Raw genomic sequence first — 19,727 nt, 5'->3', positions numbered from 1 at the left:
CAACAAATAATAGTCCGATAAGTACTATATAAACAGTACCAAGCGCTATTATTAATAGGTATTTAAACCGAGACCATGTCTACAACGGCTTTAGTCTCTAATGTGATAAGACTGTTAAAAGTATGTAAAATATTATTTTATAATAATGTACATAATTCACTTTTAAATTAAAATATATTGTAAAAAGCTGATGAAAGAACACAGATAATGTTCTTAATTTAAAATTTGATACTTAATAATTGGTCAATTCACTCTAAAATCAAAACTAACAAGTAGCTGAAGTAACAACACAGCTAGTAACACGCACGACGCACTATCAAAAATAGGCAACGAAAATTTGCCATATATTTGTACGTGTAAAAACAGACCACTTAATACGCGGATAACAGATACGACGTCCTTTTACCAATCGTATTAGATAATAGAAATATTTTACGAGATATTATTAGCTGTATTGTTACGATGTAGCCTGACTTGGCGTCTGGGTTTTTTGGTCGACTATCTGTATTATAACGGTTGTCTTCCAATCTTCCTCCTTTCCATCCGATCGATGTTGTTCCTTTACTCCTTTATTAGCTATAATATTGTCGACCGCTCGATACTGTGATCGTTAATTTTAATATAGTTTTTAATTTATTATTTAATTACAATCAAAATGTCGAGTTCCTCTGATTCAGATGACGATAATGTGTCTGAAATAATTGAAACTTCTGGAATCAGGTAAGTCGTGTGTCCATATAATTATATTATACTAGCTGACCCGACACGGCGTTGCCCGTGTGTTACTTTCTTTTTTTGCATTTTCGTATGCCGTGTGTTAATTTTTAATTTAATCTTATTGATAGTGCTAATATTACGTCGAATTCACGACGAAAGATTTGTAATGTGGCAGTTTTTGTGCCTACGTATTTTAAAAAATTCTCCTGAACAGAACCGTCACCCTGGTGATAGGGCGTTGTGAATAAAAAATAATTAAATAAAACATATATAATGATTTAAAAGTAAGTAGTTATAGTTTTAACTGTTATAGTTTTATTTAATTATTTTTATTCACAACGCCCTATCACCAGGGTGACGGTTCTGTCATGATTTAAAAGTAAGTAATCGCTTTATTGTTAATCATGTGAATCATAATTATTATTATTATCATTGTAGTACTTTGTGGTATACGATGTTTCTTGTTTGATTACCTGGCGCATAGATAAACAAATCTGATGGTTTTCCAACACGGGAACAGGCAACATACAATTGACCATGTGAGAAACATGGGTTTTCTAGATTAATACCACAAACACTTAATGATTGCCCCTGGGACTTGTTTATAGTCATAGCAAAAGCAAGACGCACTGGAAACTGTAGTCGTTTAAACTCAAATGGCACATCAGTCGGAATCATTGGGATGCGCGGTATGAGAACATCTTCTCCTTTATACTTTCCTTTGAGTATAGTTGCTTCTATCACATTGTTTAGTAATTTTTTTATCGCTAACCGTGTACCGTTGCAAAGACGCGGTTGGTTGATATTTCGCAACATTATAACCACCGATCCAACCTTTAATTGAAGATTGTGAGGTGGCAATCCTGGCAAATCCAGCGAGTTTAAAAATTCCGGTGGATAGTTGACTACATCATCTTGATTAGTAGCCGAATCAACTGATTTATATATCATCAATTCGCCTGTAATTTGTTCTTGAATTTTGAAATTTAATTCATTTACATCTATGTTTTTTGCAGCCAGTATAGCTCGTTCGCTCAACCAATCATGGTTTCTGTAATTTTGAGAAACATCTGGAAACACCTTCTGAATAAGTTCATCTTTTGATCGAGTTAACTGACAAAAACTTAGAGGAAAGTTAATGCAGCCAGTCAACATGTCTATAGGAAATTTGCCATTACCAATGTCAATGAGTTGTTTAGAGAATATGTTTCCAGATTGGTCATTTTGCAACTCGACACGCATATTCTTGCTTAAATGAAGTACTTTGACATGTTTCCACAAACTGGAGGACTTTAGACATGCATTGAGTTCATCAGCTGGCGTTGATCGTGGAATCACCGGCAATGTTTGACGAAAATCTCCTGCTAATAAAATCATTGCACCACCAAATCGGTTATTATTGCTCCGTAGATCTTTTAAGGTTCTGTCCAAAGCCTCCAAAGATTTTTTATGTGCCATCGTGCATTCATCCCAAACAATCAATTTACATTGCTGCAAAACCTTTGCCATTGCAGAGTTCTTCGAAACGTTGCAGGTTGGAGTTTCATTGCTATGCATATTTAATGGCAATTTTAGTGCTGAATGGGCTGTTCGACCACCTTCAAGCAAAGTTGCTGCGATTCCCGACGAAGCGAGTGCAAGTGCAATTTTATTTTGTGAGCGAATTGTTGCTAATATTAATGAAATCAAAAAAGTTTTTCCTGTACCACCAGGTGCATCTAAGAAGTAAATCCCTCCAGTTTCATCATTTGTTACTTTCATAAGAGTTTCAAATACATACTTCTGTTGTTCATTTAACAGTGGAAGATTTGTTTGAATAATTCTTTCAAATCGTTGAGATCATACAGTCTTTCTCGATGCAACTCTTGGTTAAAAGCGTCATGCATTGGACGATTGGGCGCGGTCAGGCCTAATTGAATTAATAGTTTGTTTGACATTATCAAGCACATGTCCTCAATTGAAATCAATGCTTCATTGTAAATTTCTTCACTGATTTGTATATTTGGATTTCCCATTCTATTCTGTATTTGATACAAAATATCATCACACATATAATCTTTGTACTTGATCCACAAATCAATTGGGCTTGATGGGAAGCATGTAGATATGATTATAGAAAACAATGTTCGTATTTGATGAGCGTGTGATGATATTACAGCATCATTGAGAGTTTGATCCCAATGAGCGTCATTTTCAAGCAATTGCAAACGTTGACAGGCTTCTCTGTAGGATACACACAATTCACCATCAACAGTTCGTAACTGTTGGAATGATGTTGGGCCACGTACATTGACTAATAGCAGTCGTAAGTAAAAATTCATCATTGCTTGGATGTACTGAATAAATCCGGCCAATCGCATCGGTGGAATATACATCTGTATATCCTGGAACTGGTTTTCCTTGTTTCCGTCGTATAAATCTCCTTGAGGATTGATTCCAGGTATAATATTTTGGCATTTCAGAATATAGCAATGTTTGTGCGAAATCATCGTTTTGGCATGTCTCAAAAAAACTGGTTAATGTAGTAGATGGTGGCTGAGCAGCTCTTTGTACTGCGTTCTGTGCTGTAAAATACACTCTTTGTCCATTTTCTAAATGCACAGCTAAGTGAACAACAGAAGGGTGTCTCTCATGAATAGGAAAAGAAAATATTCGCCAAACTGCTTCATTACTACTGACATAGCGGCCCATTTGGTATTGGGTAACTTCATCATTGGAATTCTCTGCACCAATTCCAATCACAGCCATATCACTCCCTTTGGCTACATATTTGCAAATGTATTTAATAGATTTCACTGAATGGCAAGATTCAACGTTGATGTGTGCTTTGAATGTCTTTGATAAAATGGGTGAATATGGAACAATCCAACGATTATCTATTTCAATATCTTGTTGATTTAATTTGACAATTGTTGATTTTCCATTGTCTGCTGTCGATCTGCGACGATACAATGGATAACCGTCATTACCAGTAATTGTTTCCGATATTAATGTCCGTGGATATCGTTTTGAACATTTACCATCCATCATACACGGTGAATTTTGATTAAGAGTTCCACAGGGACCATGTATCATGTTTTTGATAACTACCTCATGCAATCCAGGATCTACTTGTACATTAGGGATTTCAGCTGATATCACTGCATCAACTTCATTTGGCCTTATATTTTCAACCAACCAAATCAAAATGTGTGCATGTGGCAATCCTCGTTTCTGCCACTCCACAGAATACATCCAGCAGCGTGTCTCACCAAACACATTATGTTTTACGATGAAATCCATTAAAGATTTCAACTTTTGTCTAAGACTCTGGCTGTAATATCATGACGATCAATGGGTGATTGCCCAGAGAATAACTCCTGATTGATTTCTATCCATTGCGGATTGCATGTAAATGTGATGAACAAATCTGCTGTACCATAATGACGAACATACGACATGGCATCTTGAGCATATCGTGCATATGCCGAGGGCTTCCGATGTATGTTGCTGGAAGAATAGTCATCCGACCGACATTCTGTGCATTTCCATCAGTATTAATCGCATCTCGAAGGTGAATATACTCTTCAGATCGGAGTTTGGTTTGATTCAACCTGATGAATGTTAATCTTTCCGTTTCAATTTTAACATACATGTCAACAACATATTTGTGATATAATCGCCGACATTTCAATATGTGATTATCTTCATTTTCCCGAATCATTAGGCGGTATGAATAATAGTTCATTGAACTGACTTTTTTGTTGGTTTCAGAACCTGTAAATAGATTTTGTTTTAATAACATTCAAATATAAAATTAAAATACATAATATAATGACTGAGATATTATCGCCATAGCTAAACTAATATTTTAGTTACCTGCAATGGGATTTATCATTTTTATTGAGAAATCGTAGCCATCTTCACCTTGCCAAAATATAATGGGATATTGCAGTGCATCATATGAGCGGTGTGTTTCCTTTATACGTTGTAATTGATCATTCCGACGACGTAAAAAAATATCACGGGATTCCAAGTTTTCTCCAACTACAACGATAGCAACTTCATCAATAGTTGGTGCATTAAAACGTCTTGTATGTTGACCTGCAGGTGTTTTATCAGCTCTGATTACAATTTTGTGATTATCGGATGGCATCAGATCCAGGGCAGTTTTAAACAATATAATCAATTGATTGTGCTGATGAAATAAAGTTTGTAATTGTTCTACAATAGACCTCTTTACTAAATTGTTATGTGCACAACGCAGATCAATTTCTTGTGGTGAATTGCCCATAAAATAAATTTGCAGGAATTTGTTGTCGCTATCTGACACTGGTAACAGTGAACCTGCTCTATGATATATTTGCCCTTGTATCTGTAAATAAAAAAAATATATTATGGTGTGGTATAAATTAATGGATTGTCGGTGATCAAACTTAAATAATATTTGATCTTAAAAAGTATATATTTAGTTTTAACTAATATCTATCAAATATAAAATATAATAAAAGTGTCACTGAAACTGAAACACCATAATATAATATGATGACTAAGTGATATATTTCGTAATGATTAAGAAATTGAAGATTAGTGACACATCTTAACTTTGGTGACAGAAAATTTTGTTCGCTAAAATAATTATGAGTAACTGCTATAATACATACCTTGAAAGTTGGCATAAAATTTTCCCGAACTACATTTGTTGCCCCAAATGAAGTCATTTGAAAGCAATTGTTATATTGTTGGATATTTGTCAAAAAGTGTATAGAATCTGTTCCTATTCCTGAAACCAATGAGTACAATGGTTCTGGTGGTGGATCCAATGGTATCAATTTCACTTTACCATTTGCGCAACACAATCCATTGGCTTCGTTTTTGTATTTTAATGCCTTACAGTGTGAGCAAACCGAGTTCATAGAACCAATAACAACACATTGGTAGTTACTGTAGTCAATTGACACACACTCGTACTAAAAGCAGCTCGATTCAAACTTCACGCGTTTGTGAATTAGATCGGTAATTAGCTTGGTTTGTAGCATTTCTGGTTCTTCTACCTAAATTGCTTCGTCTTATAGGAGGCATATCAAATATAAATTATATTTTCACTAATCACGAACTAAACAAACACTAACTAACTAAACACTCTGCACAAAACACGATTGTTGGTTGCCATGGATACGATCAGTATTATATCTTATATATAAAAATGAATCGCAAAATTTGGTAAGCGCATAACTCAACAACGCCTGGACCGATTTCTTCTCTCATTCTTTTTTGTTGGTCGTAATTGTCAGGAGAAGTCGTTACGGACGAAAAATTTGAGAAAGTTATCGGGTTAGAGAAATATGACGAGGTGGTGATGAAATTAAGAGGCGCCATCTATCCAGCAAATAGTCAACTAAATTTTTTTGGTAGTCAATGGCAACCATTTAAATAAAATAAATCATTAATTTAAAATGTTTTTAAAAATGCATGCAAATAGACATACAAACAACGCAAATGTTCGCAAATGTTCGTTGAGTCCAAGGATGTTTTTACGGCTAGAAAATTAGAATTATTGCTGGAAAAACCCTAAAAAGCCCTTTTCTTTTTAAAATAGCCCTTCCTATAATATTTATAATATAATACTAAAGGGCTATTTTAAAAAGAAAAGGGCTATTTTTAGGGTTTTTCCAGCAATAATTCTAATTTTTCTAGCCGTAAAAACCATCCTTGGACTTCAACGAACATTTGCGAACATTTGCGTTGTTTGTATGTCTATTGCATGCATTTTTAAAAACATTTTAAATTAATGATTTATTTTATTTAAATGGTTGCCATTGACTACCAAAAATAATTAGTTGACTATTTGCTGGATAGATGGCGCCTCTGTAATTTCATCACCACCTCGTCATATTTCTCTAACCCGATAACTTTCTCAAATTTTTCGTCCGTAAGAACCTTCTCCTGACAATTACGACCCAAACAAAAAAAGAATGAGCGAAATCGGTCCAGGCGTTGTTGAGTTATGCGCTTACCAAATTTTGCGATTCATTTTTATATATAAGATTCCGTCAATCGAGGTGACTTGGAACTGCGAGGTGAAATGAAACGATTCGGTTTTTCTTTAAACTTATCAGGTTATCTCTGAGATAAAATGGTATAATTTAATTCTACCTCCATTAAAATTAAATTTACCATTTTTGTGATAATAATTGTTATTATCAACCATGTGTTTGGTCTTACCTCCAAAAAAAATGGTGAACGGCCACCTAGATCCCCGTCCAAATAGATCCCCATGATCTAAATGACACTAAGAGATCTAATTGACAGGGGATCTAAATAACCATAGGGAACTAGTTGACAATATCCTATCCGGGGATCTAATTTACCCATTTTACGTTTAGATCTCCCTTGATCTACTAGATACCCCTTTTATGGCGGTAATTCAAAATAACATTCTAAATTAAATTAAATTTCCGGAGTTGGGTATATGTATGTTGTTAAACTTTTTTTTGGTACATCTTTGTTTTTTATAATTTATTTAAGAACATCAGATTTACCTTGTCCTTTCCAATTTTCAAACGCATCAAGTGAGCCAATAGAAGAAGAACTACTTTGAATATTGTTATTAATATCATGTTCTAATTTATTTGAAAAATTCTTACTGCCATCTGGCGATTCAGATATATTTAATTCTTTTGAATTTTGTTCAGTACCGTGTGAGCTGGCCGGATTACTTGCATTTTCACTATAATATTTATTAACATTTTTTTCTTCAACGATATTTGTTGTTGGTTAATTGGAATCAAGTGAAGCCGATACGGAATTTCTATTATATCTTAGTTGCTTGCTTCTAAATAATTTAGAACTTGAATCAAGTGCGTTCAAATGCGTGGCTATAAATCTATCTGCTGTCATAGGCTTAACTTCAAATCTTAGAATACGTTTTTTTTAAATCACCAAAATCACTTTCGTCGGATACTGATGACGCAATAGGATGTGGCGACTGAAATATATTTGTCATTACATTACTCCATAATGGGAAATGTTTGCATAAACGTAATATAACTTTAGATAAACTAGGAATAAAATAAGCTGAAATTCGATCTCCTTTTACTTTTGATTGTTTTATCGCGAACTCTTCAATATTTTTCAAGTAATTTTCAATAGCATTTAAATACGGTCCATTTTCTTCTTCTTCGCTGTCTTCAAAAATAATATTAATATCGTTACCTTGTGTTTATGATAATAATGATAAACGACTTAATTCTAATGAAGTTTTAACTGTGCTTTCAACCCACCCATCAGTTTCACTCATTACAACAGTTAAAATTTCTTTCAGGGTGGTTGTGAAGTCATCAAATGCAGTACATGTTAAGAGAATGCGTAGACATCGTACATAAAAATGTTTCAAATTTCTGTTTTGAACGCCTTTTAAGAAAGGTATTTGAGAAAATATTTTCATCATATGTGTAACGTCTATTCGAACGTAACAATTCGGTGGTATTCCACATTTCCCAACTAACAAATCAAAACATTGACTGACATAAGTACGCATATTTAGACCACAAAAAGCTCTTATTATTGCTCCTAACAAAGCTGTCGAATAATCACTTATGACTTCGTTAGGAACCTTAACTCCATACCGTAACCATTGTAATAACCATGTAGCTATTGTAAATGTATCTTGCTTTTCCGAAATCATTTGACAAACTGGTAGCTGGCCATATGCAGTACTCACCACGGCCTCATATAAAAATATATGAGCTGAAAGTAAATTCATTGAGGAACGCTTGATTTTTTTAACAACACCTCCAGTAGCGTCTATTGAAAGTTTACTATATTTTTTGTTCATATCTTTGTATATAATTATCTGAAACTAACTCCAATAATGAACTAATAACGGATCAATCCCAATAAAATGTATTGAAGTAGCAAATTGTGAATATTTTAATTCAACTAAAAAAAAATCGGACATTTTACAGTTATACCTAATGTTTTGTCTTTATGTTCCTGTTTTCGCATTACATAAAAACACCTTGATCAAAGGTTAGATCAAATACGATCAAATTGAAATAAAGATGCTTGATTACGCCTCCAGTTACTCGCAATGTCTGTTACCATCTGTTTAGCAACAATTTTACTTTTTAATTCTTGCCCTCTAGTATTGCGTGTCAAAATTTTTATTTCAAGTGAATATCCTTTTTGTGGTTCTGTATCACTCCAACCTCATAAGCTGTTATTGCAATCCTTACAAACCGCATCAAATATTAAGAAGTGTGAACTACGTGAACTATCAATATTTACTTTGCAATAATTGTACACAAAATTACATGGTAATTCATATTTTTTATGATATCTGACCATGCATTTTGTTTCAAAACGTTGTACGCTCTGACTCCATTTTTATTTTGATATAAAACCTTTTTTGGCTCCATTTTGCAATAACTTTTATAGGAAATTTTTTAAATTTTTTCTTCTTTATATTCCTAATACCGTAGTCATTTGAATATTTTTCAACTTCATAGTCACTATCGGTGCTTTGTGTTTAACTTTCATGTTCAGGTTTATAACTTTTCTCATCTATTGGTAAATCAAGTAATTTTGTTTTATAACTATCACTGTCTTTTAAAATTGAGATGTACAATGTTTTCCTAGATATTTTGTATTCACGTTCTTTTGTTTAAGTGTCCCATGTACTATCAGTCAACCCTTTTTGTACACCATTTTCAAAAATGCAATGTTTATACTTTTCGATAACTTTAAATACATCATCAGGATTTACCAAAGCATTCCTACCTCATTTAACCTAAAAATGCAAAGCAATATGAAAATTACTGGTAACTGACTACTATATTACCTAACTGTTGTTATAACATGTACTTGTAAAATAATGATTAAAACCATAATATTCATAGAAGTTATTAATAGACCTACAAATCACAGATTAACTTTCATGGGAAAATATCTATATTATATAATTATAATATATTTATTATAATTTTAAATTACCTATATATTTAGTATTATAAATTATTATAATCATTAATAATTGACGGGTTATTTTCCGAAACAACCTGTTAAATAAATATGATTTTTCAAAAAAACCAATTTCTTAATACTATATTATTGAAAATGTATTATTAATTGAACTATGACTCTAAAAGTAGAATTAAAAAATTAAATTCATAAAAATTCAACATTTCAGTATTCTATATTACTCTATAAATAACTAAAAAAAAATCAAAAATTGTTGAAAATTTAACTATATATAAAGAACACTAACATAAACATTTCGTGAAAATTTCAAGTATTTACAGTAATTAGTATTTGAATTACAACCATATAAAAAAATCGATTTGGTCAAAAACTGGTTTTCCGTAAAATTCCCATTTTTCCTTAATTTTTTTTTTTGGTTTTTCCCGATGCTTTTGAAAGCTATTGTGAATTTCAAAAAATTAAATCCCCAATGCACCAACTAGATTCACTTTCGAACCGGAAAAGCTACTGAAGTTGAAAATTGGAACATTATTTCGACACGTTCTAGTCTACACAGGCACAAAAAAAAAAAAAAAAAACATTGTAAAATCAATACATTCATCGCTCCGCTCAGAATCTAAATGCTTGTTTAAGTAACTAAAAGTTACTACAAAATTTTTTATAAGTTTGGCTAGCAATAATTCTAAAAGAACTTAAATTTTGGTGTATACAGGCTATTAAAACATAAACATTTTCCCCAATCACTGGAAATTATATCCTAGGCTGTGAAATCATATCCATTCAGAATCGTTTTTCGCGTAGGTACAATGATAACTATTATTGGATTCAAATTTACAACTTCTATAATATATAGGATAGGTGATAGTGATCCACACGGTACCCAATGTACAGCAGAGCGGTACCCAATTAACCGACTTTTTTAAAATTTAATTTAATAAAAAGTTAATTTTTACACCTTTTTTTAAAGATTTTATACATCTAATTTCGTGCAATCTAATTTGTGAATAATTCTGCTTTGGAAAAAACAAAATGGAAATTGTCTGCGTTGTACAAAAATACTTATTTACAATAATCCATAATGTTAACGATTAATAATCGATAATATTTTGTCATAAATATTATAATGATGAGTTAATATTACTATCAATATTAGTCTTCGCTGTACGTCATGTTTTACGTACTAAAAAATGTTATTAATAGACCTCGTGTTACTGGAATCCTATGTTTTACAGTCGTTGCCAGATAAATTGAGACAGCGGCGGCGGCGCTTTTCTGTAAGTGTAGCCCAAACTAGTGGCTGGCAGTGTGGTGCAAAGGTCACACAGTTGGCTACGACCACCAGTTCGAAACCGGCTCAGAGCAAAAATTTTTTATTATATTATTATTAGTATTATTTATTATTATGATTATTATATTATTTATATTATTTTACAATTTTTGCTTTTTCTTCTTAAATAAAAGATTATTATCAGAATATTTGATTTTAAGTTAATATCGTAAAATAATTTTTGTAACAATTGTTGGTTTATTGATGTATTTTCGGTAATAATATTGAAATACGGAGAACCACTGGTTTTCCGTTATCGCGCAACTTATCTGGCAACGACTGTACCCTCTTATCTTAGTAGATACTAGATATACAACACACGAAAACGACAAATGTATTGTTTTAAAACGTTCCAAATATTTTATAGTAAATTAAATTGTTTTGCTCTGACCACAATGTTTGATTATAAATGTTGGTTATCAATATTATAATGATGACTTTATTTACAATTAGTGCCGCGCCACACTAGAGCGGTTTTGACGCGCGTTTTTCTACCGCGCGGTCTGCATGCATTACACTTGCGCGGTTTGCTCGCGTTACTACACGTTCAGACCAGCTCAGTTGACCAGTATTTTGTGATTCGGTACTGTTTTTTTCGTCATTTAATTGTAATATTTTACATTTTTACTATACATTTTAATTTGCATTTTTAATTGTTTATTTGTTATTAAGTTTTTTTCGCTAAAGTGTTTGTGTACTTAATAATTAACTAATTTGTATATATTGAATAAATAAGTTGAAGGTATGTAACAACGAACAATAAATTACATATTTTTATTACAAGTAATTTATTAGTATCATTATTAAAAAATATAAATTTCCATTTGTAAAAATCATATTTAAATTTTTTTTTTTATTTTTTCATGCAGCATGGATTACGAATATTATATGAATGCAATGAAAGTGATTGCAGTGGCAGAGGCATTTGGATATCTGAACCCGCCAAGGTCAGAAAGATCGTATTGGATTCATCCGTTTAAAATAGTACGGGAAACTAATAATCGGTTTTTTTCATTTTATGGAGACATTCGAAAATATCCGAATAAATTTGTAGAGTACTATAGAATGTCCATCTCTTCATTTGACGAGCTATTAGAAAAACTACGTCCCTACATTACAAAAAAAACTACGAAGTTCCGACGTCCGGTGTGTGCAGAAGAAAGAATGACTATTACAATCAGGTAATAATAAAACTATACTAGTGAATATAGTTATACATAATAACTATTAAGTATAATCAAATTAATCAATTCTCTGCAATATATAAAACAGTTTTCAGTAGGTACTAATGTATTATACGAGTATGTATGCAACAATAAAATAAAAATAAAACATAATTGCAATAACTTTTGAAATACAATTTAAAAAGTAATAAAAATAATCTAAGTATTTAAGACTTAATATAAAATTAAATAAGCAACAAATTCTTCTGTTTATAATGTTTTTTTTAAAAAAAAAAAAAAATAATAATACACTTATACACTATGATGCATTCCTATATCTTCCTGGTTATAATCATGTGATGTTGGGGAATCATAACTTTGTGGAAGTGAATACCTTGAAGAAGGGCGGGCCGGTTGATTAAACTGTTGTGTATATTTGGATAGAAAGATGGATGTGGGAAAGAAGTTTGCTGGCTAACATAATTAGGATAGCTGAATTGGTGAATGTTCGAGTTTGATTGTGAAGATTGAGAGTTGTCAATCGCAGGATTTAAAATATTTTTAACTGACTGCATGATTGCAATCTTGAAATCAAGTTTTTGGTTGGCATTCATTTTCTTAAATTCAGGAAGGAATGATAACAAAAAAGCTTTATCTGGATCTATGTCTTCATTGTGTGTTTGTATAGGAGGATGCTGCATTAGATCCAGCAAACTTTGTTGAAATGTGGTAATCTTTTCTTTTTTATTTCGAGTCTTTGCAGGTGTATCAGGTGTACTGTCTAATTTATTTGATTGCTCAACATAAACTTCTTCAGAAATGTCATCAGCATCGACAGTATCCACTGTGTTTTCTGTTGAAGTTTATGGCGAATACATATTACCTGTTGTCCTGCAATTTTTATTATAACATAATATGTATTATATTATATTATATTTTAAGCAAACATATTGTTCCCACAATGTCTTATACTTACTTTCTTTTTTTAAAACGGGCTGTAAAAAAGAAAGTACATCAGCATAGGCATATTTTTTGTAGAATTTGCTCCACTACCACTTGGTGTACTATTATTTTGTTTTATATCTCGAGCAAAATTATCTCTGATATTTTCCACTTTTTTTTAATTTCTTCGACTATAAAGTAATATTGTAAATAATTATTTTAAGATTAGGTTAACTTATAAGAATTAAAAATTCTAAGAAGAGTAAATACAATTCTGTTTATTTCTCATGTTCCCAAATGTATAAAAAATCAACAAAAAAAAACCACGAAAAAAAAATGTATTTAATAATTAAATGATAAAAAATAATTAATTAAGTCCATTTTTAACAACAGATTTCACTACTTACAATATTATAATACAGTCATTATGAAAATCACCTCTATTAAAATATATTTTTCAGTAAAAAGTACCTACTATATTTTTTTAAAAAAAATGTAATAATTAGAGCTCGGATTTATATGTATTTATGAAACCAAAATATGTACATAAATATGTGCTAAAGAACTCAAAATATGTATTTTACTAATATGATTTATTTATTAATACTTAATTATATAATATAACCATATGAGTTCCTAATGAAAAAATATATTTTAATAGTAAAAAAAGGTACCTGTTAAAAATTATAAAATATAAATAAAAAAGATAAAAAAAAAAATAATATATTAATTATCTTAATTACAATTTATGATAACATGCATTTTTAAATTTTCAATCGTTATTTATCGTTTATCGAAGTCATAAATATCGAACATTTGTTACTACGAATATTTTGTCCTTTTGGAAACATGAGAAATAAAATTGTCTGTATTGAAAAATACAGTCGTATGCCTACCTATTCTTCTTCTTCTTCTTGGGTTAATCGGCCGCTAGGACCATCCCGTCTCACAACCAATTCTCCAGGCATCTCTATTCATCGCCAAATCCTTCCAGTTTGCTCCGCCTCCTAAGTCTTCTATATCCCTCTTAACTAAATCTTCCCATCTCAATTTTGGTCTTCCCAAGGGCCTTTTTCCTACTGGATTCTGTTCTAGAACCATTCTTAGTAAAGAGTTCTGGCTTCGGATTGCATGTCCTGCCCACCGCAATCTTTTTTTCTTGATCGTCTCTGCTATGTTATTTTCATTAAAATTTCTTGTAGCTCTATGTTTTTTCTTCTCTCCACTCTCCTGTGATGTTATCTTTTATTGGGCCGAATATCTTTTGTAATATTCTCCTTTCTCGTATTAAGAACTTATTCTCATCTGATTTCCTTAGTGCCCATGTTTCCGATCCGTACAATATCACTGGCCGTATTAGACTAGTATACAAACGTCTCTTTATCTCTCTTGATAATGATCTAGAACTTAATAGTTTCTCCAAACCATAATCCCTGTTTCCCGCTTGGATTCTCGCGGCTACTTCCTTGGTGATATCATTTTTTTCAGTCACAATTGAGCCAAGATATTTGAAAGAATTCACTCTCTTAAATTTGAAATGACCTACCTCCAAAACTTGATCCATCCAATTTTGTCTACCTATAATCATATATTCAGTTTTTTGTTCATTAATTTGTAGTCCTACTTTCTGTGCTGCGTCATTTAGTCTGCCACAGAGCCGTTTAACTCCATCTTGAGATTCGTCCATCAGTACTATATCATCGGCATATGCCAATAATGGAATAGTCGAGTTCCGGAGTTTTATTCCTTCGTGGGGTTCAATTTTCATTTCTCTTATTACTTTTTCCAATACCAGGTTGAAGAGAATAGGTGAGATTGAATCACCCTGTCTAAGGCCGGATTTTACTGTCACTGGATCAGACTTCACATTTCCGACTTTTATTTTGACCACGGTTTCCATGATGCTAATTGAAACTAGATTGACCAGCTTCTGGGGAAAATAGAACTCTTTTAGAATATTTATGAGACTTTCCCTATGAATACTGTCGTATGCTTTTTTGAAGTCAACGAATAGCTTATGTATCTCCCTATCGAATTCCCACGTTTTTTGATATAATTGTCTAATAATAAATATTTGGTCCGTCGTTGACTTCCCCGGTCTAAAACCACCTTGATATTCACCAATTGTCTGTTCTGTTTTTTCTTTTATTCTTGTTAGAATACAATTTGAGAACACTTTGTACGCCACATTCAATAGGGCAATTCCCCTATAATTATTACGGTCTTGTTTATTTCCTTTTTTATGTATTGGGCAAATCAGGGACGTTTTCCAATCTTCTGGAAATTCTTCTGTTACCCATATTTGTTTAATCACTTGCCAGATCCATTGTGTCACGTCCTCCCCTCCTTTTTTAAGTAATTCAGCCTGGAACCCATCTTCGCCTGGAGACTTATTATTTTTCAGATTCTTTATTTGTAAGTCTATTTCTTCTAGAGTTGGCTCTGGACATTCTTGGTTGTTTATATTTCCTAGGTCAAACATGAACAATTCGTCTGGTTCTTCACAGTTCAGTAGTTCTCTTCAAAATATTTCTCCCATTCTTTAGCTATACCTTCATTTGTAGTAACCAAGGATCCATTACTATCTCTAATAAATCGTTCGCTTCTTTTGAAGTATCCACTTTAATTCTTAATAGTCTTATACATATCACGTGTTTTATTTGCTTTAAAATCTTGTTCCGCCCTTTCTAGTAAGTTACATACAAATTTCCTTTTCTCACACCTTAGAATCTTATCTGCTTCCTTTCGTCGTGTGATGAACCTTGTTCTCATTGTCTCATTATCCGTATCCTTTAACCATCCTTCACGAGCAGCTTTTCTTCTCCGTATTGCTTCCTCACATATATTATTGAACCACACTTTTGTTACATTTCTTTTTGTTCCTATAACTCCCGTCGCTGCTGTTTCAATAGAATCTTTGACTTTATTCCATATTTCATTCACATTACTGGTATGTTTTATCCGCTTTTCTTCAAAAATCTTCTTGATTGTGTTGTTATAATCCTTGAGAAACCTCTTGTCTTCCAACTTCTCTACGTCATATCTTCTCATGCATGTTGTATTACATTTATTATGCTTTTTCAGCTTTATACGTACCCAAAAACCCACTAGTAAATGATCAGAATCAGAGTCTGCCCCACGTAATGTTCGAACATTAGTAATTCCATTCTTGAATCTCTCATTTACCAGAACGTGGTCTATCTGATTCTTATATTTTCCATCAGGTGATATCCATGTGTACTAATGTATCTCCTTGCGAGGGAACATAGTGCTTTTTATACATAGTCCTTTTCCTACTGCAAAATTAATCAGTTTCATACCGTTGTCATTCGAAACCTCATGTAGGCTATGTGTCCCAATTACCGCTCTATACAGCGCTTCCTTGCCAATTTTAGAGTTAAAATCCCCTACAACAATTTTAACATCACCAACTGCTGTATCCATTGTGTCTTCTAGTGTAGAATAGAACTCTTCCTTCTCTTCATCGTCTTTTTCTTCGGTTGGCTACATTTATCCAGGCCTTTGTTTTGTAATGTTTGTCCATATAGTTTTTACTATTTATGTTCCATAGACTTTCTTCTTTTTCCACTTCATTTATTAGAACATCAATGTCAATCATATTGATATATTTCAATTGATTAATTTTTTAAAAAAAAATTTATCACCGACAATTTTTTCTAATTAAAAAAAACTAATAACACAAAAAAAAAAAAAAATTGGTATTGCAACGCGTTGTAACCGGTGTAGTATGTCGCATGCCGTATAAAACCGTGTGTTACGATTTCAAGCGTTATTGCGTCCAAAACGCAAAACCGCGACAGACAGCGGTGTCACGCGGCAACGCGCGTCAAAACCGCGCTAGTCTGACGCATTTCATCTATATGTATGCGTTTTCATCTAGCGTTTTCGACGTGCGGTGTTCACTCGTTTTCACCGCGCGTCAAAACCGCTCTAGTGTGGCGCGGCCCTAAAAACGGAAATTGGCGGTTTTGAACAAAACATCAATTTTCACATCGAATTTTACTGAGGAAATAGTACATTTTGTCAAAAACTATTCACGCCATTCAATTTATCATGTTTTTTTTACATATAGGTAATATAATATCCATGTACAACTCATTTTGTAGGAAAATGGAAGTAGGCAATTTTGGAAAAGAACCCCTCAATGCTCAATTTGTTAATTTACCACGCTCAAATCACTCAAATCATGACAATCATTGAAATAAGTTAATGAAATAAATTTTAACTATTACAGATTAATATAAACTATTGTTTTATTTTTTAATAACTAGAATTTTAATTATAAAAAAAATCTTTAAGCATAAAAATATATTAAATAAAAACGAAAAGTGAGAATATTAAAATAATATAACAGATTAATAATGTAATTAAACCATAATAATAGGGAAAACCACAATAATAAACAAGTGATACTAAAAACAGTTCAGTGGAAAAAGAGTATTATTACCTACTGAACAAATAGGAACTGTTTTTTGGCTCATTAAAATGTTGAATATGCCGATAAGCCGGTAACTAGTTATGAAAAAATGTACTTGTCTTGCACTCAATATTAGACCTACATTAATAGAAACTATTCATAAAAAAATTAAATGACATATTTTGAATTAGAACTGCTCTTCCACTCACCAATTTAATTATTTTTGTGATATAAATCTATTTTATAATAAATCGTTTAAAAAATAATATTATATTAAATAAACATACCATACATTAAATATTCTACTATTTTAGTTCTTTACAAATAAAAAAAAATTTTATTACCTCTAATAGTCTAAACAATAGTATTTAATTTTGATATTGTACAAAAAATAACTTACCTTATTACATGACATTATAGTTTGAAAACTACAAAAATAATAGTTACACTAGTAAAAACTAAAAGCAGCCGTCTGCCCAGCTAGACTGGAGACGATAAAGTAATAAACAGTAATTTATACCAATTAATTATTTAGTATTTCAATAAATACGATTATATTAATACATTTTTATTTTAAAATGATATAACATATTAATATACGCCAATCATTTAATCTATTTTAAAATACTTACAAGAGTGTACATTTATGTTGAAATAAAATACCCTCAAAACACAAAACTTTTATCAATAAAACTCGCATTATGATAAATTTAGTGTTTATATTCAGAGGACGTATCACACAAAACTCAAAAAAGCGTTACGTATGCAACGGCCGAGAGAACGCAAAATGCATTTATAAGCATGGAGTTTTAATATCGTAATAAGTTAAATGTAAAAACAAACATTTTTTAAAATAAAACTATGTACCTAGATACAATAAATTCTAGTAAATATTAGTAATCATTGATACTAGGAATATAATTATACTCGAAAATCGAAATAGCAATAATAATATTCTAAAATATTTATTTAGCATCCGTATTCTTTTATACAATATAAAGTTAAATTATTTTACAAAGAAAGTAAATTATATTATTATTTGTTGTTATTATTACTGATCAGTGATATTCTTGTTATATAATTAATATTGTAAAATAAAAGGCTATTTTTTACAAAAGTATATAATTTATATAGTATGTATTCTACATTATATCAGTGATTTTATTAAACAAATTAAATAAAAATAAAGACCTAATAACTAAGTTTTAAATTTGAACTATGCATATGACTTAATAATTTTGCACTATTTTCAGGAGTACGTTTTTAGAATTTAATTAAATACCTTGAAGAAAAAAGGTATTGGCTTAACTAAGATACCTTTAGATACCTAAATATATTTTTCTGATCATTAATTCTTGACAAGTAGCCAAACTTTATAAAAGTTTTATCTGAATATATGTAAAAATCTAAAATAAGTTTTAAATGTTAGTCCTAGAATGTAGTTTTTATCACCAGTATAAAGTTTGTATCATGAAATCGGGGGGCTCAGTGAAGTTAGCCCCCCGAATCTAAAAAATTATTTTTGCTATGACGCAATAGGTTGCAAATTTTTTTCTGTCGGTTGCAATTAGTTGCTAAAAAGTTGCTAAATATTGGCACTGGTCCGGATTCGTTAGGACAAAGTAGGGAGGCTAACTTCATGTACGTCTATACGATTATCATAAAAATGTTACTTTTTAGTCACATTACCATGGTGAAAATAGGTGTGATCTATGGAAACGTCAGTGGTCTTGATGGAGTGTCTGTGCACAAGTAACAAATAATAATAATATTTTATTACTACTCTAGCCATACACTGTGAACATTCATAAATTGATTACATTAGGTTTCCAGCGAATGGCGAGCAGAGACGTCAATGGGTGTTGTTCGCAGAGAGCAATGGTTTGTATGGCGGCCATACAAACCATTGATCAGATCAAACAGTGTTGGCAGATTTGGGGATTTTTCCTCAAATTTGGAGAATTTTCAACATTTTGGGGATTTTGAGAAAAACTTTTGAAAATCATTAAAATTTGGCGATGTGAAATTAATATAACAATTTTTTTTCCCCCCAATATTTTTGACCGTATACAAATTCTTATCATCTTATCTATTAACATTAAATTTGGTCGTATACTCGTATCACAAAATAGTCAAACGTAACCATAGTTAAGAACAATGTTTATTCAGTCAAATCTCT

The 19,727-nt window shown here is 31.5% G+C and overlaps 3 protein-coding genes across 3 annotated transcripts; all 3 read right to left on the bottom strand.

Moving 5' to 3' along the window:
- Positions 1 to 1,109: 1,109 nt before the first annotated feature.
- On the bottom strand, positions 1,110 to 2,530 carry LOC126554806 (ATP-dependent DNA helicase PIF1-like). The gene has a single exon (XM_050209833.1). The coding sequence runs from the start codon at positions 2,476 to 2,478 to the stop codon at positions 1,147 to 1,149; it is 1,332 nt and encodes a 443-aa protein (XP_050065790.1). The 5' UTR covers positions 2,479 to 2,530; the 3' UTR covers positions 1,110 to 1,146.
- LOC126554811 (uncharacterized) lies at positions 2,511 to 3,951 on the bottom strand. Its single transcript, XM_050209838.1, has 2 exons — positions 3,091 to 3,951; positions 2,511 to 2,978 (listed from the first exon to the last, which is right to left on the bottom strand). The coding sequence occupies exons 1-2, from the start codon at positions 3,949 to 3,951 to the stop codon at positions 2,511 to 2,513; spliced, it is 1,329 nt and encodes a 442-aa protein (XP_050065795.1).
- Positions 3,952 to 4,087: 136 nt separating this feature from the next.
- LOC126554810 (uncharacterized) lies at positions 4,088 to 5,650 on the bottom strand. Its single transcript, XM_050209836.1, has 3 exons — positions 5,361 to 5,650; positions 4,576 to 5,071; positions 4,088 to 4,473 (listed from the first exon to the last, which is right to left on the bottom strand). Exons 1-3 carry the CDS (start codon positions 5,610 to 5,612, stop codon positions 4,088 to 4,090), a joined length of 1,134 nt encoding a protein of 377 aa, XP_050065793.1. The 5' UTR covers positions 5,613 to 5,650.
- Between the last annotated feature and the right edge of the window lie 14,077 nt (positions 5,651 to 19,727).

This window comes from Aphis gossypii, unplaced genomic scaffold (genome assembly GCF_020184175.1).
Source record: "Aphis gossypii isolate Hap1 unplaced genomic scaffold, ASM2018417v2 Contig00608, whole genome shotgun sequence".
Lineage (NCBI taxonomy): Eukaryota > Metazoa > Arthropoda > Insecta > Hemiptera > Aphididae > Aphis > Aphis gossypii.
Note: the sequence above shows the minus strand (reverse complement) of the source record. Positions and strands in the feature narration are given on the sequence as shown.